Raw genomic sequence first — 24,009 nt, forward strand, 5'->3', positions numbered from 1 at the left:
AAAGTTACAGTGCCTGCCTAAGATTCAGCACTTCCCAATGTGCAGCGATAGCAATAACTCTTCACCTTGTTCCTCCGACTGCTTCTTACTTATAGCCTGAGGCCAGGAATCTTGAATGGTGCTGCTCATGTAAGTTGTTTCCTTTATTGATAAGGAATTACAGTACACGGGGCTTGTAGATTAGATGATTGATATTGCTACTTCACGCTGGCACTCCGAAATCCTCCTTACCACTTGTACTAACTCGCATTCCAGCCTGTATGGAGTTCTAAAAGCATGCACAAAGTATTGCTACTTCACGACGGCACTCAGAACTCCTCCCTACTGCTCCTGCTAACTTGCGTTCCAGCCTGTGTGGAGTTACAAAAGCATGCATGAGTTATGGAACGTGCTTCTTTCAGATGACAGCTTGTGAATCTTAATTAATCCGTATGTAACACCCTCTACAGCTCGCACCAGTGCACGTTCTAATGCTGCTTCTGAACGATGAGTATATGAAGAAATAAAATACACATACTTCAAATACCAGCGCATGAAAGATGCACATGCCGGCTCTAGTATCCTTCAAATATTGGTGCCTGAAAAATAGAAACATCAACTCTTGCATATGTCACTGCGAGTGAAAGTTTTTTATCAGCAGTAGCAATAAAAAATTATATGAAGTTGCAAGACACCTCCAAAGCGAGAGTGCCAGTATTACTCACGGTCAAGTTCAGTTGCGAAAGCTGAGTAAATTCTGTTGCGGGCTCAAGCTACTGACTTCTAGTTTGAACCTTGTCGCCAATTTATGTTGTATGGATGACAAAAGAAACTCTAGTCACGCTGGTTAAGTTCTTTTCTTGTTTATTGACAAGTAAAAGAAGTCAGCACTGGCGTCTCTCTGCGACCTTTCACAAGCGGGTCCCTGGTCAACTGACCTGTCTGGAATGTTACAGAGAATCTCCAGAACGGAAACAACACAATGTTCTCTCTTACACCTAACATAACAGTAAATACATACAACACATATCTTGAATGAAGAAGGCAGGGCACAAGAGGGCTCACACAGCGTGTGGAAAAGGGGTATTACACTGAAGCATTTTTGGAATGTACCCATCTTCTGAATGTAATAACTATTTAACAGCCCTCTACCCCCTGATTGTGCAAGCAGACCAGGTCTTAGCATTACAGGATCAGTATTTGCCCATGACAAATGGCACACTAGAGCCAAATTCACATGTAGAGCAATATCCTTATGGGATGGTACCAAGACAAAGGTCACCTAAGACTTGATAGAATAATAACATCTGTCAAGAAATATGGGATGCAAACATACGGAGATATACATCCCATATGCAGGGCGACACCTCCAGCCTGATGGATCACTATTGGATGTGTGGGAACCGGCTTCACATGCAACTATCTCTGACCTGGAGCAGCCTCTGCTCCCTCGTGAATTTATACATCCCTTCCCTAGTGACACCAGGTGTGAACATCTCCCAGGTACATGATCATCTCATGGGCCGTCCAATGACCTTGCTTCATCAGCACTGGACAAAAAGAATTGCGGAATAGTATGGTACTGCAGTTTGCAAAGAAGCCCCAAAGGAATATAGACTATTTAACGATGCCCAGCTCATTTTTGGGAGCATTTTTCAATTTGTTCATGCAAAAGCAATTGTCCTCTGGCTCCAAGTGACGCGCTGGGAGTTAATGAAGACAATCAATGCAACTGAGGATGGTTTCAATGCTATCAAGGAAGAACTCCAAGCCCTTAGACTGATAGTAATGCAGCACAGATATGTAGTGGACCTAATGACGGGAAATGGAAGGAGGGGTGTATAAGGAGATTGGGTCAGCCTGCTGTACCTATGTGCCAGCCAATTATGTAGGCAATGGGACATTGACTTAGGCCATTCAGATATTGCATGACCTACACAAGAAAAGGAATGATGAAGGGGGTGACCCTGATGGATGGTCTGAGGGCTGTTTTGAATGGATACCATCCTGGATGTCGGGTTGTTTAAAGCCTTGTTGCCTTTTATAGTGATATTGCTCTTGACACGTCTTATTTTTCAGGTAATAATAGCCTGTTGTAAAAGGATGACAACTAGAATGTGAGAAGGCTTTTTGGTTAGGAAAAGTGCTAAGGATGTCAAGGGATAGAATAGTGAGCATATGGTGATTCCCTTAGTAGATGAGAAGGTGGGAAGGATAGTTGAAGAATCAACTAGAGGGGGGACGGATGTAGAGAAATAATAGGAATATATTTTATAGGCATATGTACAAATATAAAATCTCAAACCCCAATACAAACATTTTAGGTGAAGGATAGTTCTAAAATCTATGTAAGTAGTGATCCCACCTAAGTCTAATAGATGTATGTGCTGAAAAAGGTAAGTGCGGAAATATATAGGTCATAGTGCACATTACCTTTAAGAAACACACTGAGAGGTTGACAGAACAAAATGGTTTTGTATCGTTGTTGAGCACAGGATGTAAACATGGGTGGATTCTGCCTTAGCGCAAGCCTGTTGAGAATATGTTAAAGTCAGATAGGCTGGGCCCAATGACAACAAATAAGAGATAAGCTCTCGCTATGTAGAAAACCAAAAATGTTTTCCAATGTTATCTCATTCTGAGAACTACAAAAACCCCACAAGAGGGGGATTCTGCTAAACATGGGCAAGCAGATGTTGACAATATCTGCCCACCTTGCTATTTACGTCATATAGGAATTTGTTACTCTTGTTTTTTATGCCATCTACAGTATATATACCACTGCTTGTAATCCAGAACGTAGAATTTCAGACTTTGGTCTCTTTTTCAGGCTGGCTTATTTTCCGAACTGATTAAAGCCGCATTATTGTTGAAAATTGCCCTGTCCTGCTTTATTAATACATTTTCGTCGAAAATAATGCAGCAATATCATTTCATGTACTAAGGTAACGCATCCGCGTTTTAAGGAATACTCCTTGAATTTTTAAGAGACTTGTTTTCATACGAGGTTTGATGCACGTGTAAGACGCCAATCATTTCAAGGCTCGGCTCGTGCGCGGAATCTTCTAGCAAACCAGACCTTTGGCTCAGACCTGTGCCTTAGTTTGTTCACTTGCCCACCTCTACTTTCCCAAGCAGAAGCCTGCCGGTGTATCTCTGCGCGGCAGCTTCAGTTAACTGGGCTCCTGTGACAATCTTTTAGAGTCTCTTATAGCTGTTCAGGGAATTTAGGACCCTACGGCTGCTCACACCACCCGCAGCGCCGCTCCCAGCGCGTGCTCCCGCCTACCTCGGCGCGCGCGCCCCCGTTGCACACGCCTCCAACCCTGGTTGGAGTTAGAAGGCGAGCGCGCGCCCCTTGCCCGTACGAGTCTCGAGCGCGCTCCCGCCCCCTCCTGCCTTCCGTCTGTGATTGGGTGGGTTGGAAGATGGCGTTGGGCGGATGGAAATCCTAATGACAGTCTCCAAAATCGCTTCTCTCTGTACCATGGTGAGTGGGGTGCCAGGGAGGCGGCTTGCGGGGAGCGAGGGAGCTGCCGCTTTGCCTTGCTGGGCTAGAGTGGGTTCGGGGTCACCGCCAGGGCAGAAACGGTTTGTTTGTGGAGAGTTCCCGGTTGTGGCGAGGCCTAATGAAACCAGTAAGACTGCCACTCCTTGCAGACTGGTAGTGCAGCGGTGTCCCAAAAAGAGGGGCGAGGCAGTTTTTGCAAACACCAGACGCGTACTCTGATATGAGAGAAAGGGGCTGGTAGGGCACCGCGACTCTATACCCTGCAGCTCCAGCTGCCATGCTCGGTCGAGGGTCAAATGAGGCACAGCAGCCGCATTCTGAAGCAAGGGCACCCAGGGCTGAATCCGCAGTGTATAGTAGAAGGAGCAGAATTTAAATTGCAAAAATGAGATCTGTTTGAAATGTCAGTGCTAATTTCATGACCAGGGTAGTACAGCCCCAGGCTTTGGCGCAGTCAGGTGCTAGGATAAGTTACTGGTATTAGTAGACATGTGGTCGTTAAGTATCTGGTTGCCGCCGCGTGGAAATGGTTTTGTGGGTCCTTTTTATAAGCCAAAGCAAGTGGTGATGATGGTCCCGAGTTATGCCATTAATAGGTGAGAGAGCAGCTCCATGTTGTTGTCACATGCCAGTAAATGCGCAGGTCCACGATTAGCTAGGTCTGTAGTTCCAACAGGTGATAGGTACTGTTGGTCCACCCTGATGCCAAAGACAGATCGTATAGTGCAGGTCTATGGCGTTGCCATAGACCGGTGGTAGTGCAAGCCAATGATGTCCCAGATGTTAGTGGAACCCTAGGGTTTTGATGGTAGCGCAGGTCCATTTTGTCACAGATACGTGGTAGCGCAGGTCCCTGGCGTTGTCAGTCAAGTCTTGCTGCAGCTCCTTTGGAGTGCTACAAGACGGGATACTGTAGACCCACTTGCCTGGGGGCTAAAGCTGAGCCTAGGCATTCCTGCACTTGGGGACGCTTCCGCGCATTGGCAGGTGCATCTTTAGTGCATTTTTTGTTAGAGGGTGCTGAACTTTTTTTCATGCTTTACTGGTAAAAAGCTGCAGCAGTGTGATAATTGATTTCCCGTAAACTATGGCCAGGCAGGTTCATTCTGAACTTCACATGTAAAGAGAACAGTTATTCATTTTCCCCCCACCCGGCAAAGCAATTTCAGGAAGCAGCCAGTACGTTCTCTGGACGTGTGTATATATATATATATATATATATATATATATATATATATATATATATATATATATATATATATATGTATGTATAATTATTCAAAAAACTGTGCAGCCTAATGAGGCACCAACAGGCCGCACAATATCCAAAAGCTCGTGCCAGATGGAAAATGAACACAATTGAAAAATCAATGCAGTAAAAGATCGTTGGCTCCATTTATTTTAAGAAAATTCATGAATAAACGGCACTTTTGAAAAAACATATACAAAAAGAATAGAGCACTAAAGTGCCCAAAAAGAACAACTCACGCACGCTGTCCCGGCCAAATGTCGACGCGTTTCGGCAAAAGCCTTCAACTGGACATATATATATATATATATATATATATATATATATATATATATATATATTTGCTTGTGTACATCCGAATATCTATTTATTTGAAAAGTTCTTTCAACTTTCCTTTGCTCATTTTGCAAAATTGAGTGTTCCTGTGCTTTCCAGGAACAGTATTTTTGCTCTCCAGTTTTTCAAAATTCTATACCATTAAAAGTATTTGTTTAATCATTAGATTTAATATTTCTGCTACAAACGTGTTTACTTTTCGGGCCACTTTGACATAGAGACATGGGAACTGGAGCTACTCATCTACAACTATGAGCAGTTAAAACTCTTGGTCAAAGTCACGAAAAGGTAGATACATATTTGGGAGGAAATAATGGTATTTAAGGCTGTTGAGGGGTTGGAGGAAGCTTCACTAACACCCAGGTATGTTTGCTTCTGATCAAATATTCATGGGCTCGCTGCGTTAGTCGGGCTGTAGCACAGTGGGTATTTTCCTGGCTAAGTGTATTGACTGTGAAATACATTTTAGACCTAATAAAACAAACCTCTTTGCTTTAAATTACTATTTAGAAGATGAATATAAGCCCTAGCATTGAATGTTTTAACCCTTCATTCTTTTTAGTGGCTACTCATCTCGGCTTTTGCATCGATTACGTGTTCTTCACGCCTCTGTAGACAAATTAGTGGATTTTTTATTTCCCAGCTCGATTGTCTGAGAAAAATAAATATGTACATATGTTCCATTCATTTCCGCAGTGTTGAGGTTTGCTATACTTGGCATATTTAATTTTTATAACGTTTGGAGGACATATGTTAAGTGCCAGATTAGTTTTTCGTTGTGTAAAATTGGCTACATTACACAGCACTACTTTTCGTCCAGGTGCCAGATTCCCAAATAAAGCTTGTTGTATAGCTTTTACAGCTCTGAATTTGAGCCAACGTACTGTGTTGCACAATTTAGCATTTCAGAAGGTCCTCATGGTTCCTGTTCTATAAGAGTATTATGATCAGACATTGCCATATCAGGAGAACTGAAGTAATGTACTCTTGTGTCAAAGGACAAAGACGTTGTAATTTCTTTCCATTTTGCTTCATATAACTAACTCTAATTTTTTTTAACCATTTCATTGCAAGTACTGCATTTGACATGTTCTTCTATTGTACATGTTCCCACGGGTCTAAATTTTAATTGGGTTAAATGTAAACCTTTGTGTTATGATTAGATGTAACATAGCTACGACATATCCTTCACTGTGAAAAGAAAAACTATCACAAAATGCTAATTTCTAAAATAAGATGCCGTACGCATCTCTGTATCTGAGGTTGTAAAGGTTCTAGTCTACTTACAACCTTAAGCTTTAACCTAAAATGAAGAAAGACAAGTTGACCATTTCAAAAAGGCCACACATTTTTCTGTGTTTACATAATTTGTTTAAGTAAACTACTGAGAAGCCATCACTTTTTAGTTTAGCTTCTAAAGCGTGCATCTGATTCTCTACTCTGCTTACTGAAATTTAAGGAACCAATGAATGCCTAGTAAATTTGCTCATTGCTGTAGCCAGTGTGCTCCTAAGACATGCTTTGTAGGGGACATTGTATACATGTAATCTTCACTCACTCCGTTATTGGTACTTTCTGAAGTTTGTTTGAGAAGTATATTGAGAAAATCCACAGAACTACATGCATGTAATATTTTATTTTGTCAAACTACAATGCATTGTAATTTGCTATGTATGTGAATATCTTTGATTATTCTATGCATTAGTTGTATTTACTTAGCACAAACCCATCCGTGGAGTAACATAACACTGAAGAAAGGACTTAAGCCCTAAGATATTATTTGTGATCTTTTACAAAGAGGCAGAGCATTCAGTGAGTTGTTGGTACCTATTGTGTTGGGGGTTAATTTTCTAAAGGGACATGACTTTAGCTCCTTTCTGAAATTGAGGATTGTAAGAGAAGTTCTGATGTTGGTGGAGATGTTTTTCCAAATCCTTTTTACATAGATGACAACTCACTGTTTCTTGGTTGTCTCTGTCTCTTAAACTGATAATATGTTTGGCAAGGCAATCATCTGGTGACCTTGAAGATGATTTTGACCTGGAAAGGCTGCCAGTGTAATTGCTTCATTGTTTGCAAAAAAAACTTTTTTTTAACCAATATATAAAAAGTGGGAAGATAAAGATAGTAAAGGGGGAGGGGAACGAAAAGATGTTGAGGAGCTGCATAAGGCGTTTGAAAGTTCTTTCACTGTTGTGAGCAAACATTTTCAGGCCTTTGAATAGATGTACAGGAGCATGAAGGATGGTGTTAAAGGTGATGGTGGGGCAATAGTTTGTTTGGGAGGCCGTTGAATCCAACGAGGTGAGATGGTGCTAAGCCTTAGCAGTGTTGTTTTCTTTTTTAGTGATATGCAAATGAAGGAAGGGGCTGTGTGGAGGGTGAATCCATGTGATTTAGTATGGGCTGCCAGTTTGATTTGTAGTTGTTCGGTTCTGTTGGCATATAGGTTTATTTCTATCATAGTTAGTGCCTAGTTTTCATAAAAAGATCGTTTTTTGTTTTCCCTATAAGTATGGCGCCGCTTGAATCTTCACAAAATTTTCGAAACTTATCCCTTGCTCAATTCAGCTTCTGTCTTGAAAATCTCGGGGTGATCCGTCTAGTGGGGGGCCGAGAAAAAAGAGTCCCAAAACTAATTTTCCCCATTCATTTTTCTGTAGGACGTTTAGACACACCTACAGCCTGAACCACTAAATGGAATGGCACCAAATTTGTCACAAAGCTAGATTCTGTTCCGCAGATCATGCTTTTCGTGGTTTGGTGAGAATCCGTTCAGTAGTTTCGGAGTAATTTGAGGCAAAAAAATATAGGTATATAGGGACGCAGAGCTAACTGTCCCCTTGTTGATATCTGAGTAGCTGTCATCACTTCAATAAGGCAGTGTTGGTAGTCATCTTGGGACTTCGTTTCAACTGAGTCCCAGAAAAAAAGGAAAGGGGTGAGGGTAGAGTCACCGTGACCCCTTAGACCTGGTGCTGAGGGTCACTGAGGGACCCCGCCAGGGCTAAAAAATGGATGGATCTGCAGATTTTTCAGATAGTTGCTTAAAAAAAAAAAAAAAAAAAGTCTCCTGAGTTTTTCTATTTGTTTTGCCCTCAGGTTGGCAGAGTCCCAGGTGCTTTTGTTAAAAAATGCAGGGGGGGGGGCTTCTAGCCCCCTCCTGCTGCCCTTGGGACTACCACTTCCCCAGGGCAAATATTAAATATGCAGGGGGTGGCATGTGCCCCCACTCCACTGCCCCTGCGACCACCACCTCCCCGGGACGATCAATGTAATTAATGAGGGGGGCCAGTGGGCGCCCCAGTGACCACTACCCCCAGGGCAAAAATGCTTTATTCATGTGGGGGAGGCCCACTGCGCCAGGGACCCCCATCTCTGGTCAAATGTTTAAAAAAAACAACAAAAACATTGGAGGGGGGCTACGCGGGCTTCCTTTTTTTTTTTTTTTTTTTTTTTGTACCAATTCATTTTATTTTTAAAAATGACAAACACATTTATTTAAAATTTTACAGAAATATCTCTTTCTAAGTAAAGCATACATCAAAGCTGAAAAAACTCTATCTCTCTCCCTATCACCTTTTTTCTCTCTCGCAGACTCTTTCAATCAATTTCTTCCACTCACACATCCACTCACTCTCACACAACCAGTCACAGACCCACTGGCACCCTCATGCACTTTCACAGACTTGCACATACACTGATGCACTCACTAAAACACTGATGTACGCACTCTCACACCCAGACAGACACTCTCACCCCCAGATACACCCTCACCCCCAGATACACCCTCTCACAACTATTCTTACACCCAGAGAGGCCACGGCCAACTCCTGGCGCACACAGCCAAAGAGCCATGCGTAGCATGGGGTTGATTGGTTGGGGGGGGTTGGCCAATTAGGGGGGTTGGCCTCAGGGTCTGGCTGCAGGCCAGGTCTTGAAGGCGACCTCCGCTGCGCATGGGTGAAGGTTGTCACCGGTGTAAGGTTGGTGCTTATAGGGGGTGGGCTATGGCCAGTGCGTGGCAGTGGTTCGATTCATGTATAGTAATGAATATTACTATACATTAAAACTAAAACGTAGAAATTCACTGAAAAAACTAAAGGTCACAGGGACATTATAGTTAGGAAATACTTGTAAAAAAACCTTAGAAATTGACTGAGAAAAACAAAGGTTACAGGGACATTAAGTTAGAAAATGGAATAAAAAAACTACAAATCCACTGGAAAAAAACAAAGGTTACAGGGACTTTATAGTTACGTTCAGAATTTACTCGTACAAAACCTAAGAAATTCAGCAGTTAAAGTTACCTGAGCTAACTATAAGTTGCACTTCCTTAATGCACTGCGTATGACCTCACGTATTACATCACTCATGACATGGTCAGTGAAATCATGGTCAGTGAAAAGACTGACAAGATATTTGGGACGAATGTTACACTTTTGTTTTTATGCAGAGTGAAACAGAGTCACTTCTGGCCTAGTGGTCAAGATCTTGTGCTGTCATTCAGTAGGCTGAAGGTTCAAATCCTAGTATACCTTGGCAGTGTGTTTGTTTTTTTCACTAGTGTTTTGACTGTTAAGCTTTCCTAGTGATGAAACATTCATGTTCCTTTCCTTTCACATGCATGGGTTGAATGTCATAGGCATGCCTGAAAACAGGTGTGTAAGGAGTCACCTATGGCATAATGGTTAGAGTCACAGTCTCTCACATTGAAAGTTGAGATTTCTAGTCCAGGCGTGTCTGTAGTCATATCCCTACTTTAATTAGTTTTCAACTTCAAAAGTTTGAGGTAGATAATGAAATGTGATCTCACTCTTTTTAACTGACAAATACATTTTTCTTTTTAACTTGTCCAGAAATATCTAATTCTAAGTATATCATTCACCAAAGCCTATAAAACTCTCTGTTTCTCTTTTTCAATATTTCACCCACTCACACATCCACTCAGACCCTTATGCACCCACTCAGAGACCCACTGAGACACTCGCACACCCACATGGACCCTCCTGCACTCATTCAAAGGCCCACTCAGACTCTCATTGAAAAAAAAAAAACAAAGGTCACAGGGACGTTCTAGTCGGATATAGAATTAAAAAAACATAGAAATTCACTTTCAAAACCAAAGGTTACAGGGACGTTATAGTTAGGCTCCCATTTAACGTACGAAACCATAGAAATTCACCTGTTATAGTTGGTTATTTCAAGTAACTGTAACTCGTGCTCTAAGGTAACTATAACTTGAGCCCTCCATATGCACTGCTAATTGCCCCACAAATTACAGCACTCATGACATCTTTGACAACATAATTGAAAATTTCACTGTAACATCTGCAGTAAAATTATTGATTAGATAACTGTGCATGGCGAGGTCACTAGTTATAGTTACCTTAGGGCACGAGTTATAGTTATTTGAGATAACCATAACAGGTGAATATCTATGGTTTGGTATATTTTCACTTAAAAAAATCTAAGGTTACAAGGACTTTATAGTTGGGTTCATATGTTACACACAAAACCATAGAAATTCAGCAGTTATAGTTATACTTATCTAAATAAACTATAACTCGAACCCGAGGGTAACTATAATTCATGCCCCAGCCATGCACAGTTTTCTCAAAACCGATTTTATTGCAAATGTTGCAGTGCTATTATCAATAATGTCATGACTGATGTAATATGTGGGTTAATAAGCTGTGTATAGTGAGGGTGTGTGTTAAGTTACCTTAGGGCGCAAGCTATAGTTTCTTGAGATAAGTAAAACTAAAACTGCTGACTTTCTGTGGTTGTGTGTGTGTGTGTGTGTGTGTGTGTATAAAGTGTGAACCCAACTATAATGTCCCTGTAACCTTTGTTTTTTAGTGTTTTTTTTTTTCCAATTCTATTTACTAACTATCCCTGTAATCTTCGTTTTTTTTAGTGAATTTATAGGGTTTGTTAACGTAAAGTAAAATTTATTTACCATACGTTAATCATGCGGTCAAACTCCTGCATGCAGCTAACCCACACTGAGTATGGCCTTTGGCCATGCGCGGCCGGGGTTGGCGGCAGGACCTGGCCTGTTGTCCGGCCCTGCAGCCAACCCCATGCTGTGGGTCTGTGAGTGGGTGTATGAGTGGCTGTGTGGATATGTGAGTAGATGTGAAAGTGGTTATGTGGGTCTTTGAGTGAATGTGTGAGTGGCTGTATGGGTGAGAGTGTGAATGGCTATGAAGATCTGTGAATGGGTGTGGTGGTGGTTTTGTGAGTATGTGGGAGTAGTTTTGTGGGTCTGTGAGTGGTTTTGTAGGTGTGTCTGTATGAGTGTGTGCGCAGGTATGTGGGTGTGTGAGGGGCTATGTAAGTGACTGTGGGTCAGTGACTTTGTATGGTAGTGGTTTTTGTGGGTTTGTAAGTGGGTTTATTTTTTTTAATTGGGGTCTGGATTCACATATCTGTTTCAGATTCCCATAGGGGGCACCACTGAGCAGCATAGAGTTACACGGGTCTTCGAGCGCACCCCAAAAACATTTTTGGGGACTTTATTGCCCGCTGGCCACAACCTTTCTCTCAGGTTGCGTCCAGCCAATCACGACATTGCTGATGGAGTGTGATCTGCGGATCCATCTGTGTCTCTAGCTATACATAAATATTTTTTCCTTACTAACTCCAAAACTACTGAACAGACTTACTCCAAACTACAAAAAGAGATCTTTCTAGACCAAGATCTACGTTTCTGCCAAATTTGGTGTAATTCTGTTCAGCGGTTCTGGCTGTAGTAGAGCCTAAAATCTGTATGGGGAAAACGTGTTTTGGGACCTCCCCTTTTTCACAGCCCCCGCTTGACAAGTCACCAGAAACGTTCCAGATAGCAGCTGACGTGACTGGCACACTAGCTTAGAAAATATTGTGAAGATTTGTCAACGATGCCAAAGTTATTAGCAAAGCAAAAACACTTATCCTATGGAGCCTAGGTCCTAACTATAACTAACTACCTACCACACCCAGTCACAGAGCCACTTACACACTCACTCGACTTTGGCCCCGAACACTGTCTGTGATGATGATGATGACGACAATCTCTGCAGCGATTTGCAGGAGGCCAGGGAGCTTGATACGTCCCCTAATACTCTGTTGATATCCCCCAGACTACCAGTGGATGAGCGTGCTTCCTTTGTTTTGGGAGTAGACATGAAACTGAGGTTTTGGGCATACTACCTCCTTCTGTGAAGGTTGTAAATAACATACTCACAGTGGTGTTAGAGTCAGCAGGTGTCCGCTCAGCCTTTGCTTCCATTCAACAAAGTCCTCACTGACACACTTGAGTGAGAACTTTTTCTTGACTTCCTGTGAACAGACAGGTTGTCAGGTGCCTTAGACTGGCACCAGACGACCCCTGATTTTCTGACTGCATCCTACTCCTGTGTGTATTATGGTTCAATCTTACACAGGCTAGGTGAATCACAATTCATTTCCTACGACTCCACACCCTTGGGCAGAGAATCTAAGAGAACTGAGGCATTTAGGAACTGGATGTTCTCATTTGCCAGTTGAACCTTGAGGCCCGTCTGTGCCAGTTGCCACTTGGCCCATATGTTTAAAGCCTCTGGGATATGGTCGGTGAGATATTGCCGGTTTTATCTGAAGGCTTGTGGGCCTCCATGGCGCAAATCAATCAGGATGGTCAAGATGTAGCCATAAATGTTATTAGGTCTGTCCTGTATACGACAGACTGCTTGGGGTAGGCAGTCGGCACCAGTATGGTGGTGGTCAGTGGAATTTATGGGTTTCTCTGGGGTTGTCCAGGCATTCCTTGTGGATGTGCCTTTTGACGCCTTGTCTGTATTGTGAGATGGAAGATTTGGCCCTGGAACACTTTAAAAACAGTGTAGAAACAGTGTGTTTTTTGGGGTTTTCTGTACCTAGCAGGCAGTTCCTCCAACAATTTTATCCCTTTCAAGGGTACTCCAGAGTGTTGGCATACAGACAGCACCAGCTGCACCTGCAGCAGGCACCCCAGTCCTTTTGAGGTTGAAGACAGGGTTCGACATACACCGTGCCGGTCACGAGAGACGGCGATCATTCCAGGCGACCAAACCTGCAGCATTAGCACCTAAGCCTGTTTAGCTGTCCATTAGTGGCACCTTACAACTACGTAGGAGGCCATGCCCAACACTTTCACCAAGGGTGGCAAAGGAGGACGTCAGACAGATGGGCCCTCCAGATTGTTTAACGGGGCTATGCCCTTCCATTCCTTTCCGACCCACTGCATCTTCTACCCACATCAGAGTGCCTTTCAGAAGAGCCCCTGGATATTATGTTGCAGTAGGTGCATGCTCCCTTGTCCAAAGGGGTCATAGAGAGAGGTGATGGCCTCAGCTAGGGACTGGTTGTTTCTCTTGCTATTTCCTCTTGCCAAAGAAGTACCAAAGCCTAAGTTAGATCTCCACCCTCAGAGTACTTTTCTGCAGGAAGACCGATTCAAGATGCTTACACTAGCCCAGATTTATGTCTGCCTGGGGTCTGGGCGACTGACCTGCAGGATGTGTATTTTCATGTACCTGGCCAGCAGCCCCCAGATGTAACCTGCGGTTGAAAGTAGGCAGGAGCGTTTACAAATTACCACGTTCCCCTTAGGCCTGACAGTGCCCATTGGATTTTCTCAGAAGTGATGGCTGTGGTCGCGGCCCACTTTCAGAGGTTGGAAATACCATTTTCCCTACCTCAACAACTGGCTTTTGAAGGTGGGCTTACCACAGTTAGATCATGTCCAGACAACTGCAGACTTCCTTGGGATTCACAATCAACCTGTCCAAGTTAAATCTGATTCCTAAGCAGATGATCCCTTTTATTGGAGTCCTAATGGATCTGGTGTATTTAAGAACATTCTGTCTATCGCAACCAGTCCATCACTTTTGTACTCTGATCACAATGTTTCTGCCTGGTTCTGGACTCTGAGAGTGGCACAGAGGCTTCTTGACCTCCTGCATTCTGCTCTTCAGTTATGCCAGGCGACATTCCGGGGGCTCTGTAGTGAAACCTGAAGTAAAAGTGGGCCCAGCACCGAAGGAATCTGTTGGACTTCATCCAGGTTTTAGAGTAGACTGCAAAAGATTTGCCATGGTGGCTGCTTGATAGCAATTGAACCAGCGACATTCCCCTTTCCGTTCTCCATCTGGGGCAGATGTTGGTGACTGGTACATTGCTGCTCGGTTGGGGAGGTTATCTGGAAGAGGTGGAGATAAGAGTACTCTGTACTCCGGTGGAAACTTGGCTCCACCTGTTGAAGGTGCTAGCCATTTGTCTGGCGCTGAAGGCCTTCCTACAGTCCATCAAAGGGAGGCTGGAATAAATCCTCATGGACAACACCATTACCATGTGGTACTGCAATAAGCAGGGCAATGTATGGTCATGAGTTCTGTGTTGGAATACTCTGGAGTAGGCTGGGATGGCTAGGGCAGACAAGCTCAGTCAAAGGCAGTTAGCATACCACAAATGGCAATTGTGCTCTGGGGTGACAAAGAGCATCTTCCAACAAGTGGGAGAGGCCTCGGTGGTGCTTTTCGTCACCACCAAAAATGCTTTTGTACGCTGGACTTCCCAAAAAGGCTCTTGCTGGGAAAGGCATTCCAGCTAGGATAGGGCACAGGATTCCTATACCCCCTTTCACCCCTACCTCTCTTGTCCCACATTCTAAAAAGGATCAATAAAATCTGAGCCCAAGTCAATCTATTGGTTCTGGATTAGGCCAGGAGAGTGTGGTACCTGTAAAATGATCATGAGCATCTTTTCCCCAGTCAATCTTTGGGGAGGATCTTCAGTTGCAGCAGCGGGTAGGGTTTTGCACGCAGGCCTGCACAATCTACACCTCCATATGTGATGATTGAATGATGGCCGTTGGCTGCATCCAGTCTCCTTCTTGAGTTTGTGGATGATATCCTTGCTGTACGGTGCTCTTATACAAAGTCCATTTATGCTGGGCCCTGGGAAAAATCTGTGGTCTGGTGTGGCTGCTCAAAACAGATCTGTTACATCCAAACTGTTGGATGTTGTTAAGAAGTGTTCCAACGCTTTTGACTTTAAGTCCTTTATTCCACCCAGCTCAAGCCATGCTTGTACACAGCTCACAGTTCAAGTACCTTTCATCAACTGTTGCATCAGGAATCTCAGTACCCTAAGATTCTACCGGATGACACCTTGTAGTTAAAGGGATGGCATGCTAAATTGCAGGATTACAACACATCTTCCCCCCCAATAACAAAGAAAACATAATTTCATTATGTATAAGCGCATGAATTAAACAAAATACAACAGGAAAGAAAAGAATGAAAGGTTGGTAAGAGAACAACTAAGGAATCAGAAATGTATATGCCTAATTACCTAGAATTACTAACATTGATTTGTTTTTTCTTTTCTTTTTTTTTTACTATACTGAACATAAAAGTTATAAATAAGGATAACTGAGCACGGAATAAGGTCAAAATGATTCATGTATTACACACACATCAAACTTGATAACAAAAGAATGGACAATGAAACATTGAACAGAGCTTGCATGACACCTGAAAGGTACATTGACCAACTAATTAGTTTGTCATAATCCCTGAAGCAAACTGGTTGTCTCTAAACTGTACACTTCCCTTTGAACTACAGCACCAGTCCTGTTCTCCAACCTCTTCACCACAAGTTTTGCTACCACTCTCTGGAGATCTTTCCTCTTGTGAAAAATTTGCCTAATATGACATACTCCACACTTATCCCCCACCCAACACCATCACATTCTTTTTGACTTCCACAGTCCTTTTGGGTCCCATAAATCTGGTCACCTTTTGGACACCAACTGGGTCTTATGACAAAAAACAACTTGCCAATCTCCCACTTAATGCTGACCTGTACAATGTTGGCCATCAAAATGTTTTTTATACTTGTTTCGATTGGCTATTACTTTGCCAGTTACGGCAGGTTCACTGCCCTTCCATGGGCAAAACCACAACTGATTCAATTTGGATACCGCCACCCTCCTCTTCAAGGTTTGGAAAGGATAAATTGCTGTTACAGTGTTGGGCGCATTTCTGAGCCCACAGCTATTCATATAAGATAAGTTAAAAATGTATAAAGCGTAGCTTCGCCCAAAGGAGTCAAGGCGCTGAGTGCATAGCGAAGGAACTAGGACGAACTCCCAGAGAGACTAAAACATTGAAGAGGGCCTAAATACAACTATAGTTATGATAAGAGTACTCTGGGCTCCAGTGGAAACTCAACTGAACCTGTTAGAGGTGTGGCCCATTCTTCTGGTGCTGAAATCCTTTCTACTGTCATCAAAGGGAGGCTGATGGAAATCCTCATGGACAACAACACTGCCATGTTGTACTGCAATAAGCATTAACAACTTTTAACAAACTTGAGCAGCATCTTGCTGTCCAAAGCAGTCTGCACACTAGCCCTTACCAGTTGATTAAACTTTTCTACTAGACCATTTGCTTGGGGAGCATGGTAAGCAGCATGAAAATGAACAATAGATAAATCATTGAGGAAATCACTAATTTCCTGCGAGGTAAACTAAACCTCATTGTCTGTCACAATGGCCTTGGTACCTCCTTCAAAAGCAAACACATCTTCAGGAACTCTAAAACACTCCCAGTGGTGATTGTATTTACGCAACAAACTGTGACCCACTTACAAGTGTAGTCTAATAAAACAAGGACAAACCTCTCATTGAGTGACCACAAAATAAAATGTCCTACCAAATCTAAACCTAGTTTGCACCAAGGCTCACCAGGAACCTGAACTGGGGATAAAGGAGCTGTTCTAACCACTTTAGATTTGTCATTCTAGGATCACAGTAGAAATCTTTCACCACACTCCCCACTATTGAGGCCTGACCACCAATGATACTCTCTCACTCTAGCCTTGTTAATATTTCTGCCCAAATGCCTCTTGTGCCAGATTGATGATCTTTTTGCGCAACCCTGCTGGGAGAATTAGTCTTTCCCCTCTGTAGAGCTCACCACGTTCAGTTCCTCTTTGACATTCCGAAACGCCCTACCATTTTCAGACACTCACTCAAATTGGGCCAACCACTTATGACATATTCAGACACCTGCTTACAAACTGAATCCTTGACAACTTCCAAATTCCACTCTGACTTGTTCAAGGCTGACTCCCTTACCCACAACACAGGAAAACTCTGCCTCTGCTGTGTCACTCCCTTCCAAGGGCAACCTATTAAGACAGTCTGCTAGAACATTACTTTTACTAGGCAAATACCCAGCCTGGAAATTAAACTCTAAAGACTCTCAACCCACTGGTTAATCAGGGAAGTAGTATTTTCAACATTTCTGCAAGAGCTCATTTGGACAAGAGGCCTGTGATCATTCCTGACCTCAAATGGAAAACCCCACAAATAAAACTTGAAATGATTTATGGTCCACGCATGTGACTCTCTTTCCACAACAGAATAGTGCTCCTCAGCCCCCTTAAGCGAACGTGAGGCAATGCCACAACCCTTTCCTCACCAACACTCACTTGGGGCAGGAAGGCACTTAGCCCTTTCATACTGGCATCAATTGTGAGGAAGGTCTTTCTTTTCACATCAAAATGGGCGTCTCTTAAATCTTGTCTCGCCTTATTTCCGCAAAATCTCTCTCTTTCTGGAGACCATTCAAGTTTACCCCTATCTTTAATTGACCCCAGGGGTTGCACCACACCTGGAAAGTTGGGTACACATTTTGAATAATACTCTGCATGTCCAAGGAATGATCTCACTTGGTCCTTATCACAGGGTGTAGACCTAGCTGTGATAGTCTTGGCCAGCTCCAATTTTGGACTGATTCCATCTCCAAAGATCGTGTGCCCCAAGTAAGAAACAGTGCTTACCCAGCACATGCATTTTCCCCTCTTTAATGTAAGACCACTGCACTTCAGTATCGCAAAAATCTCCTTCAGTGTGGCATCTTGCTTCAGTTTTATCTGCTCCTTACACCAAGATGTCATCTTGGAAAAACTTCACAGATTTGATGCCCTTCAACACCTTTTATTATCCTCCGGAAACAAACAGCAGCAGCAGCCAGTCCAAAAAGCACCCTGACAAACCTGAAAGGCCCCAGATGTGTGACAAGAGGTAAGAGGTCTGGATACTTCATGGAGTAACACCTGGTGGATAGCTGCAGACTTGTCACTGATGCTAAAAACTTTTGCCCCTGCTTGCATGGTCAAGGCCTCATTGATATTGGGCAAAGGCTGACGGTCCACCCAGATACACTGGTTTAGCCCTCTAAGTCCACACACATCCTAAGCTTTGTGCCATTGTTTTTGGGAGCCAGTGCTATGGGCACCAAAAATTCAGAGGCTTCACTTTCCTCTATCACGCCTAGTTGCAACAGTTTATCCAATTCTTCCTTCAGGGGTTTTAGCACAAGGTGGGACCCTTCATATCCTTATGTACAACTGGTTTGGCACTTGACTTTAAGACAATCTTATGCTTGAAATTTTTCAACAGACCAAGCTTCTCTTCAACTATGTCCGGAAAATCTTCTGCAGCATCTGCATCTTCGCTAATGTGTGACACTGATCGCGCCTTGTCAGGAGAGTTTGGGTCTAAGGTGATTCCAAGTTATTTCTGATGGCGGCAAGCTAAAAGATTGCCACTATGCTTGGCTATATAAACCTTACCCACAGTTTCATGTCCTTTGAACTTGATTGACATTATAGTGTAACCAAGCAACTCAATTTTCTGGCCCCCATTTCTTTCCGGATTTATATCCGGTGGCAATAGTGTAATGACTTCTTTAACAAATATCTTCTCCCCTTTCTTGTCTCCAATTAGTATGAAAGGAGAACTTGAGTCGGCCAGGACCTTCCCATCAACCACAATGGCACATTTAGGCATAACTATACTTCCTCCATCCACAGCACCTCCCACTTGTTTAACTTCGCCAACTGAGTTGTTGATGTGCAATACCATATATTGGCTTGCAGAAGGTTCATTCATACTGTTCACTTTGGAGCTCCTGCAGACCTTAGCAAAATGGAGCTTCTTGCCACAATTTCTACAAGTGGCGTTGTGAGCAAAACAGTTTGCGTTTTTAGATAGATGAGTAGGACTACCACCTTTCTAGTATTTGGTCTTAGAGTCCTGTATATCTCCACTGACTTTTAAACACTCCACCACTTTCTGCACGAGACGTAACTTCCCTTCCAAGTTCTTGTTTTCAGATGTGGCCATAGTTACCCTAGCTAGGGTGAGGTTTGTGGCATCCCTCATTTCCATAACCCAACTTGTTGCATGCCCTCAACAATAACTATAGTATCCTTCAGGTTAGGGTTCTTAGCTGGCAATTTTCCTTGTAGCCTCAGATCACTGGTGCAGTCCACCAGTTGATCTCTGATCAGAAACTCAGTAAGATCCACAAGCTCATGTCTGAGCCAAGGTTTTTAAAGAGGCAACATAGTTCCCCACTCTCTCATCTTTAGCTTGAGTCTTCATAAAAACATATGTCTTTTCACAACAACATTTATGCAGAAACCAAAATGCCTTTTTAACATCTCTAATGACATTTATTAAACGTCTCTTGGTTTCCCCCCTTTACCAATAGTTGTTGGATGTCCACACTGTCATAAATGTTGTGACCTTTGATGCCCAAATCCTGAAGAAGCACCCCTTGTTTCCTGGCCGGAAAAAATGTTTCACTCCTAATGGTAACCACGTAGAAGGTGAATAAACATATCCACTTCTTCCATGGCAGTAAACGTTCTCCATGTTCAGATAGGAACTGTGGTGGTTGAGAGATGTGGGAATCCGACATCTCAAAAGTACCTGCATTTTAACTTAAAATAACAATCTACAGAAACATACGTAATAGATTAAAATAACATGTTGCCACAATAGATTAAATTAACAATGTTTTGCTTTCAATAATGGTCTCTACCAATGAGTGTGAAGGATGGATTCAAATTCAATAATGAGTTCATGAATAGATCCTTACTTGGTTGATGAAAACATAGGTAGCTGATCACCTTAATTCAATTAGAATGTGTCTTGTCACCATATCAAAGTGTTCATTAAAAACACAAGACTGCTACACTAGCTAATCTGCAAAGACTTTCAGGTCACATCTCCTTGGCGAATTAAATTCAGGCACAGCACTTCACTTCTGGGTGAACCTCTTGTGTTCCTCCGTCTATTAGCCTGAAAACCACTGCTATATATCTTGTGGAAAAATGTCATAATTTGCGAGGTATGTCACTACCTTGTTCCTGAACGCTGGTAAAGTGCACCACTGTGCTCAGGAATAATCTGTTCTCCTTATGAAGCAGCCATCTTGCTTGGGCCTCTCCCTCCGTTCTGGTGGAGTGCAGGGTTTTGCAGTGTAAAGTGTTCGGTTGATGCTCCCAGAACTGCTCCGGTGCTCCTGCCGGCAGCCTCTACACTCGCACTCAGCACCAGCTTCACACGCGCTCCTGTACACGTGCTGGGGCCTGATAATTTAGTAATGACTTGATGCACTCCTATACTTACGCTGGGGCCCCATAAATTGGTAATAAAAGCATGTTACACCATACCGGATGCTTTTACTGCGCTCCGGCCTGGTTTCCGTCAGTACTACTGTACATGTAGACAGTAATGTAGTTAGCACAGCTTCCCATGACGTTTGTAATTCACGCTGAGTTCTTAATGTAGAGGTGGAGGCAACACCCTTGTTGCCACTTGTTAAGAAGTGTTCCAACACTTCTGAATTTAAGTCCTTTATTGCATCCACCTCAAGCCATTCTTCTACACAGCTCATAGATAAAATACCTTGTTGCATCAAGAATCTCAGTACCCCAAGATTCTAACTGATGACACCTTGGAGTTAAAGGTATAGTGTGCTGTATTGCAGGATTACAACAGATGTCTTGTTTTTTGTTTTTGGCCCAGCAAGGACTTGCAGTGGGCACCATTAAAAGTAATTTGTTGTCCCCTTTGACTTTTTTGCTTTTGCCGGACCAACCATCCTTGTTTAAATCACTTATTGTGATGTTTATAAAAGGTTTAACACACATTTCCCCCAAACTCTTTGTGAAGCCACAGTGGGATCTCAATATCTCAAATGTACTCCCTCATCAAGTCTTCCGGCTCTGAAAACTGTGTTCCTTGTCGCTATTACTTCAGCTTGTCACATAAGTGAACTATAGGGTCTCTTAGTGCACTCAATTTATACCACTTTTTTCCCAGAGAAACTGGAGTTGAGGACCAGGATGGCCCTTTTGTCAAAAATTTGGATTCCGTTTTGACGTTGGGCAATCCATCACCCTCCCAATGTTCTTTGCTCCATCTCTCCCCTTGAAAGAGGAGTAAAGGTTCCATCGGCTGGACCACAGAAGCTTTGAGCTTTACATTAATGCCATTGAGGACCATCAGTTTGATTATTATTTCTTTGTGGGGTTGATAATGAGCTCTTTGTAGGTTTTTTTTCGGGAGAACAAAAGACAGGGCGGTTCAGAAAAGGACTTTGTTGAGGTGGCCTGCTATGCACTGGCCAAGAGGCAGCCTCTAGAAGGACTGAGGGCTCGTTTCACCTGGACCAATGCAACCACCACAGCATTGGCGCACATAGTGTCTGGTCTTGACATATGTCGGGTCAGGACGTGTGCCTCCCCATACACATGCTCATGAAACACTGCTACCTTGATGGCTAGCCAGGTACGAAGGGCGTTTTGCCTGTTTTGGTCTGAGCTATTCCTCTGATCCTCCATCATGGGACATACTGCTTTGGTATCTGTTTTAAGGGTGAGAAATTTGTAGATAGAAGTATTCATCCAAAGAACAAGATACTTAAATTTGGTAATGCTGTTTTTGGGGGATACTCTGCCTGCAGATTCCTCACTGCCCTCCCACCTCCGCATTCTGTAGAATGGTCTCTTTTACCATCTGAAAATATCCCAAGTTAGGAATCTGCACACTAGCACCTTGAATATTTTTCAGGATCTGTTTTAAGGCGCAAACAATGTTAAGAAAGAAACAAACGTCAGAGTGTAGGGGTGGCGCTTGTATGCGGTCTATTAGTCCCTTTGTGGCAGAACAAAGTCAGTGTGGAGCCACACGGTGCCACCCACCAGTGAGCAGGAGCACTGCTGTGTAAAAGATTCCATAACCAGTCTGCTGCCTGGCGTAGTCTAAAAGTGAGGAATCTGTGTTTAGAGTATCCACAAGAAAAAAAGTTTCCGGCGGTAAGTAATTCTTTCCTTGTCCTTAAGTGTTAGCATATCTTTTTAAGTACATTCTCTTTTAAAAAAAATATTAGTCCCCTTTTTGAAACACTACATGTACATTTGGCTATCCTTTCATAACATAGCACACACTGATCTACTACCATGATACATTTATAACTGAAATTTCTGCCCAGTTTTCATTCTGTCTCTTTCTTTTTTAATTGCTGTTTATCCTCCATCAAGAGGCTTCATTCCCTGTAGGTAATTGTATCGAAGGGAACGATCTGCTATGGTGAACTGCTTCTATGACAACATTCTCATGTAGTATTATCTCTCTTATGTATAATTTTACAGGTAAATATTTATGGCTGACCTTGAGATCTATATATATATATCAAGCGGACAGCCGCCTTTCTGTCCGATTGCCCCCACACACTCATCCCCTCTAAATGTGTGTTCCTGTTTGCTGACTGACCATATCTTTATGTGGTACTCTGTATGTATGCCTGTGTGTTGGTTTGTAGACACGGGCACCTGGCGTGCCCCGAGATCTTCCAACAGTTTAATGTTCTTAACTATGTCAGGCCCAGTTCTTATGGTCTTTGCCCCCTTGCCACCCTCCCTGTTGATTTACACATCCTAACCACTTGTGCTCCGTCCTTCTGTTTCATGTGGCCTGATATTCTCTCCTCCAGCCTTCAAATAGATGCCTAAGGTCAACTACCAATCCATGTGTTTTGCGGATGACTATTTCACATGTAAGGCTGACTCCGAATTCACTCTCTTGTGCTTACTTTTCCATTCTACTGTTGCATTTATCACTTTGAGGTGGCCATGGAGCATCATAGAACGACACATGCAGCCAGAATAACAGAACACATGCCTTTCAGTCTGTGTGTACGGCTGTCTGTTTTCTCGTCTGTGCTTGGGTGGACGTAGTTATGTCACATATTTTGTGGACGTGTTATCAATGTCGACATGCGTGCTTTCTTAGCTTATGTTTTATCCTTGCCTTTATTGCTTTCAAAACCCTTCCAGGGTTCACTATGTCTTCCTTGTTCTGCTGTTGAGGAGTTGGCTGTAGTTCACAGTGCCAAGTATATGTTTATTAGTTGCTCTTCTGCTTATTGTGGCACTTCTTGTCCCTCAACATCCTGACTGGGGAAAAAGTGTCTTCTAGTGATTGAATGCAGTATTTTAAAATATATATATTTTTATTGGTATTTTATCAACAAGCAGGCAATTGAACAACTTAACCCATATTACCCTTGCTCTGCCCCATTTCCTTGTGTCCGCTCCATGTCCTATTTTTGGTTTTCCCTCCTGGCCACTGTCAGTCATTATCGCACCCATTCTTTGCTTGGGGCAGTTTGAGGCCATACATATATCATTGGCGCTATTCCTTTGCTGTGCCCGATTCATCTGAGGATGCACTCTGTTCCCTGGAGCCAGGTTGTGGGTTCTTTAGAAGATCAAGCAAGTGGTCCCATTGTCGGACCCCGTCCACGTTCCCTACCCCTTTTACTACTTCCTGATGCAGGGCTCTTCCCTATGCCTCAGCCCATTTGACCAGGGTGTCCCTCCATCTATGTGTCTGTGGGCCACTTGGGTCTTTCCAGTGCATGATAATCTCCCTTTTTGCGAGTATCAGTGCTAGATCTATATATTTATTCCTGATTCTCTTCAGGTGGGGTCTCGGAAATCCTTCGAGTAATGTCACTGTTGGGGTGGGCAGGAGTTTCCTACCTGTTATTGTTGCAGTGAT

General features: G+C 43.1%; 1 protein-coding gene across 2 annotated transcripts in view; it reads left to right on the forward strand.

Moving 5' to 3' along the window:
• Window positions 1-3,335: 3,335 nt before the first annotated feature.
• Window positions 3,336-24,009, forward strand: part of USP12 (ubiquitin specific peptidase 12) — a 438,367-nt gene continuing 417,693 nt past the window's right edge. For both annotated transcript variants that reach the window (XM_069202221.1, XM_069202220.1), the window contains exon 1: window positions 3,336-3,469. In XM_069202221.1, the coding sequence (XP_069058322.1) occupies window positions 3,422-3,469 (48 nt within the window). In that variant the 5' untranslated portion in view covers window positions 3,336-3,421. The remainder of the gene's footprint in view (window positions 3,470-24,009) is intronic.

The sequence above is a fragment of the Pleurodeles waltl genome, chromosome 8, assembly GCF_031143425.1.
Source record: "Pleurodeles waltl isolate 20211129_DDA chromosome 8, aPleWal1.hap1.20221129, whole genome shotgun sequence".
Lineage (NCBI taxonomy): Eukaryota > Metazoa > Chordata > Amphibia > Caudata > Salamandridae > Pleurodeles > Pleurodeles waltl.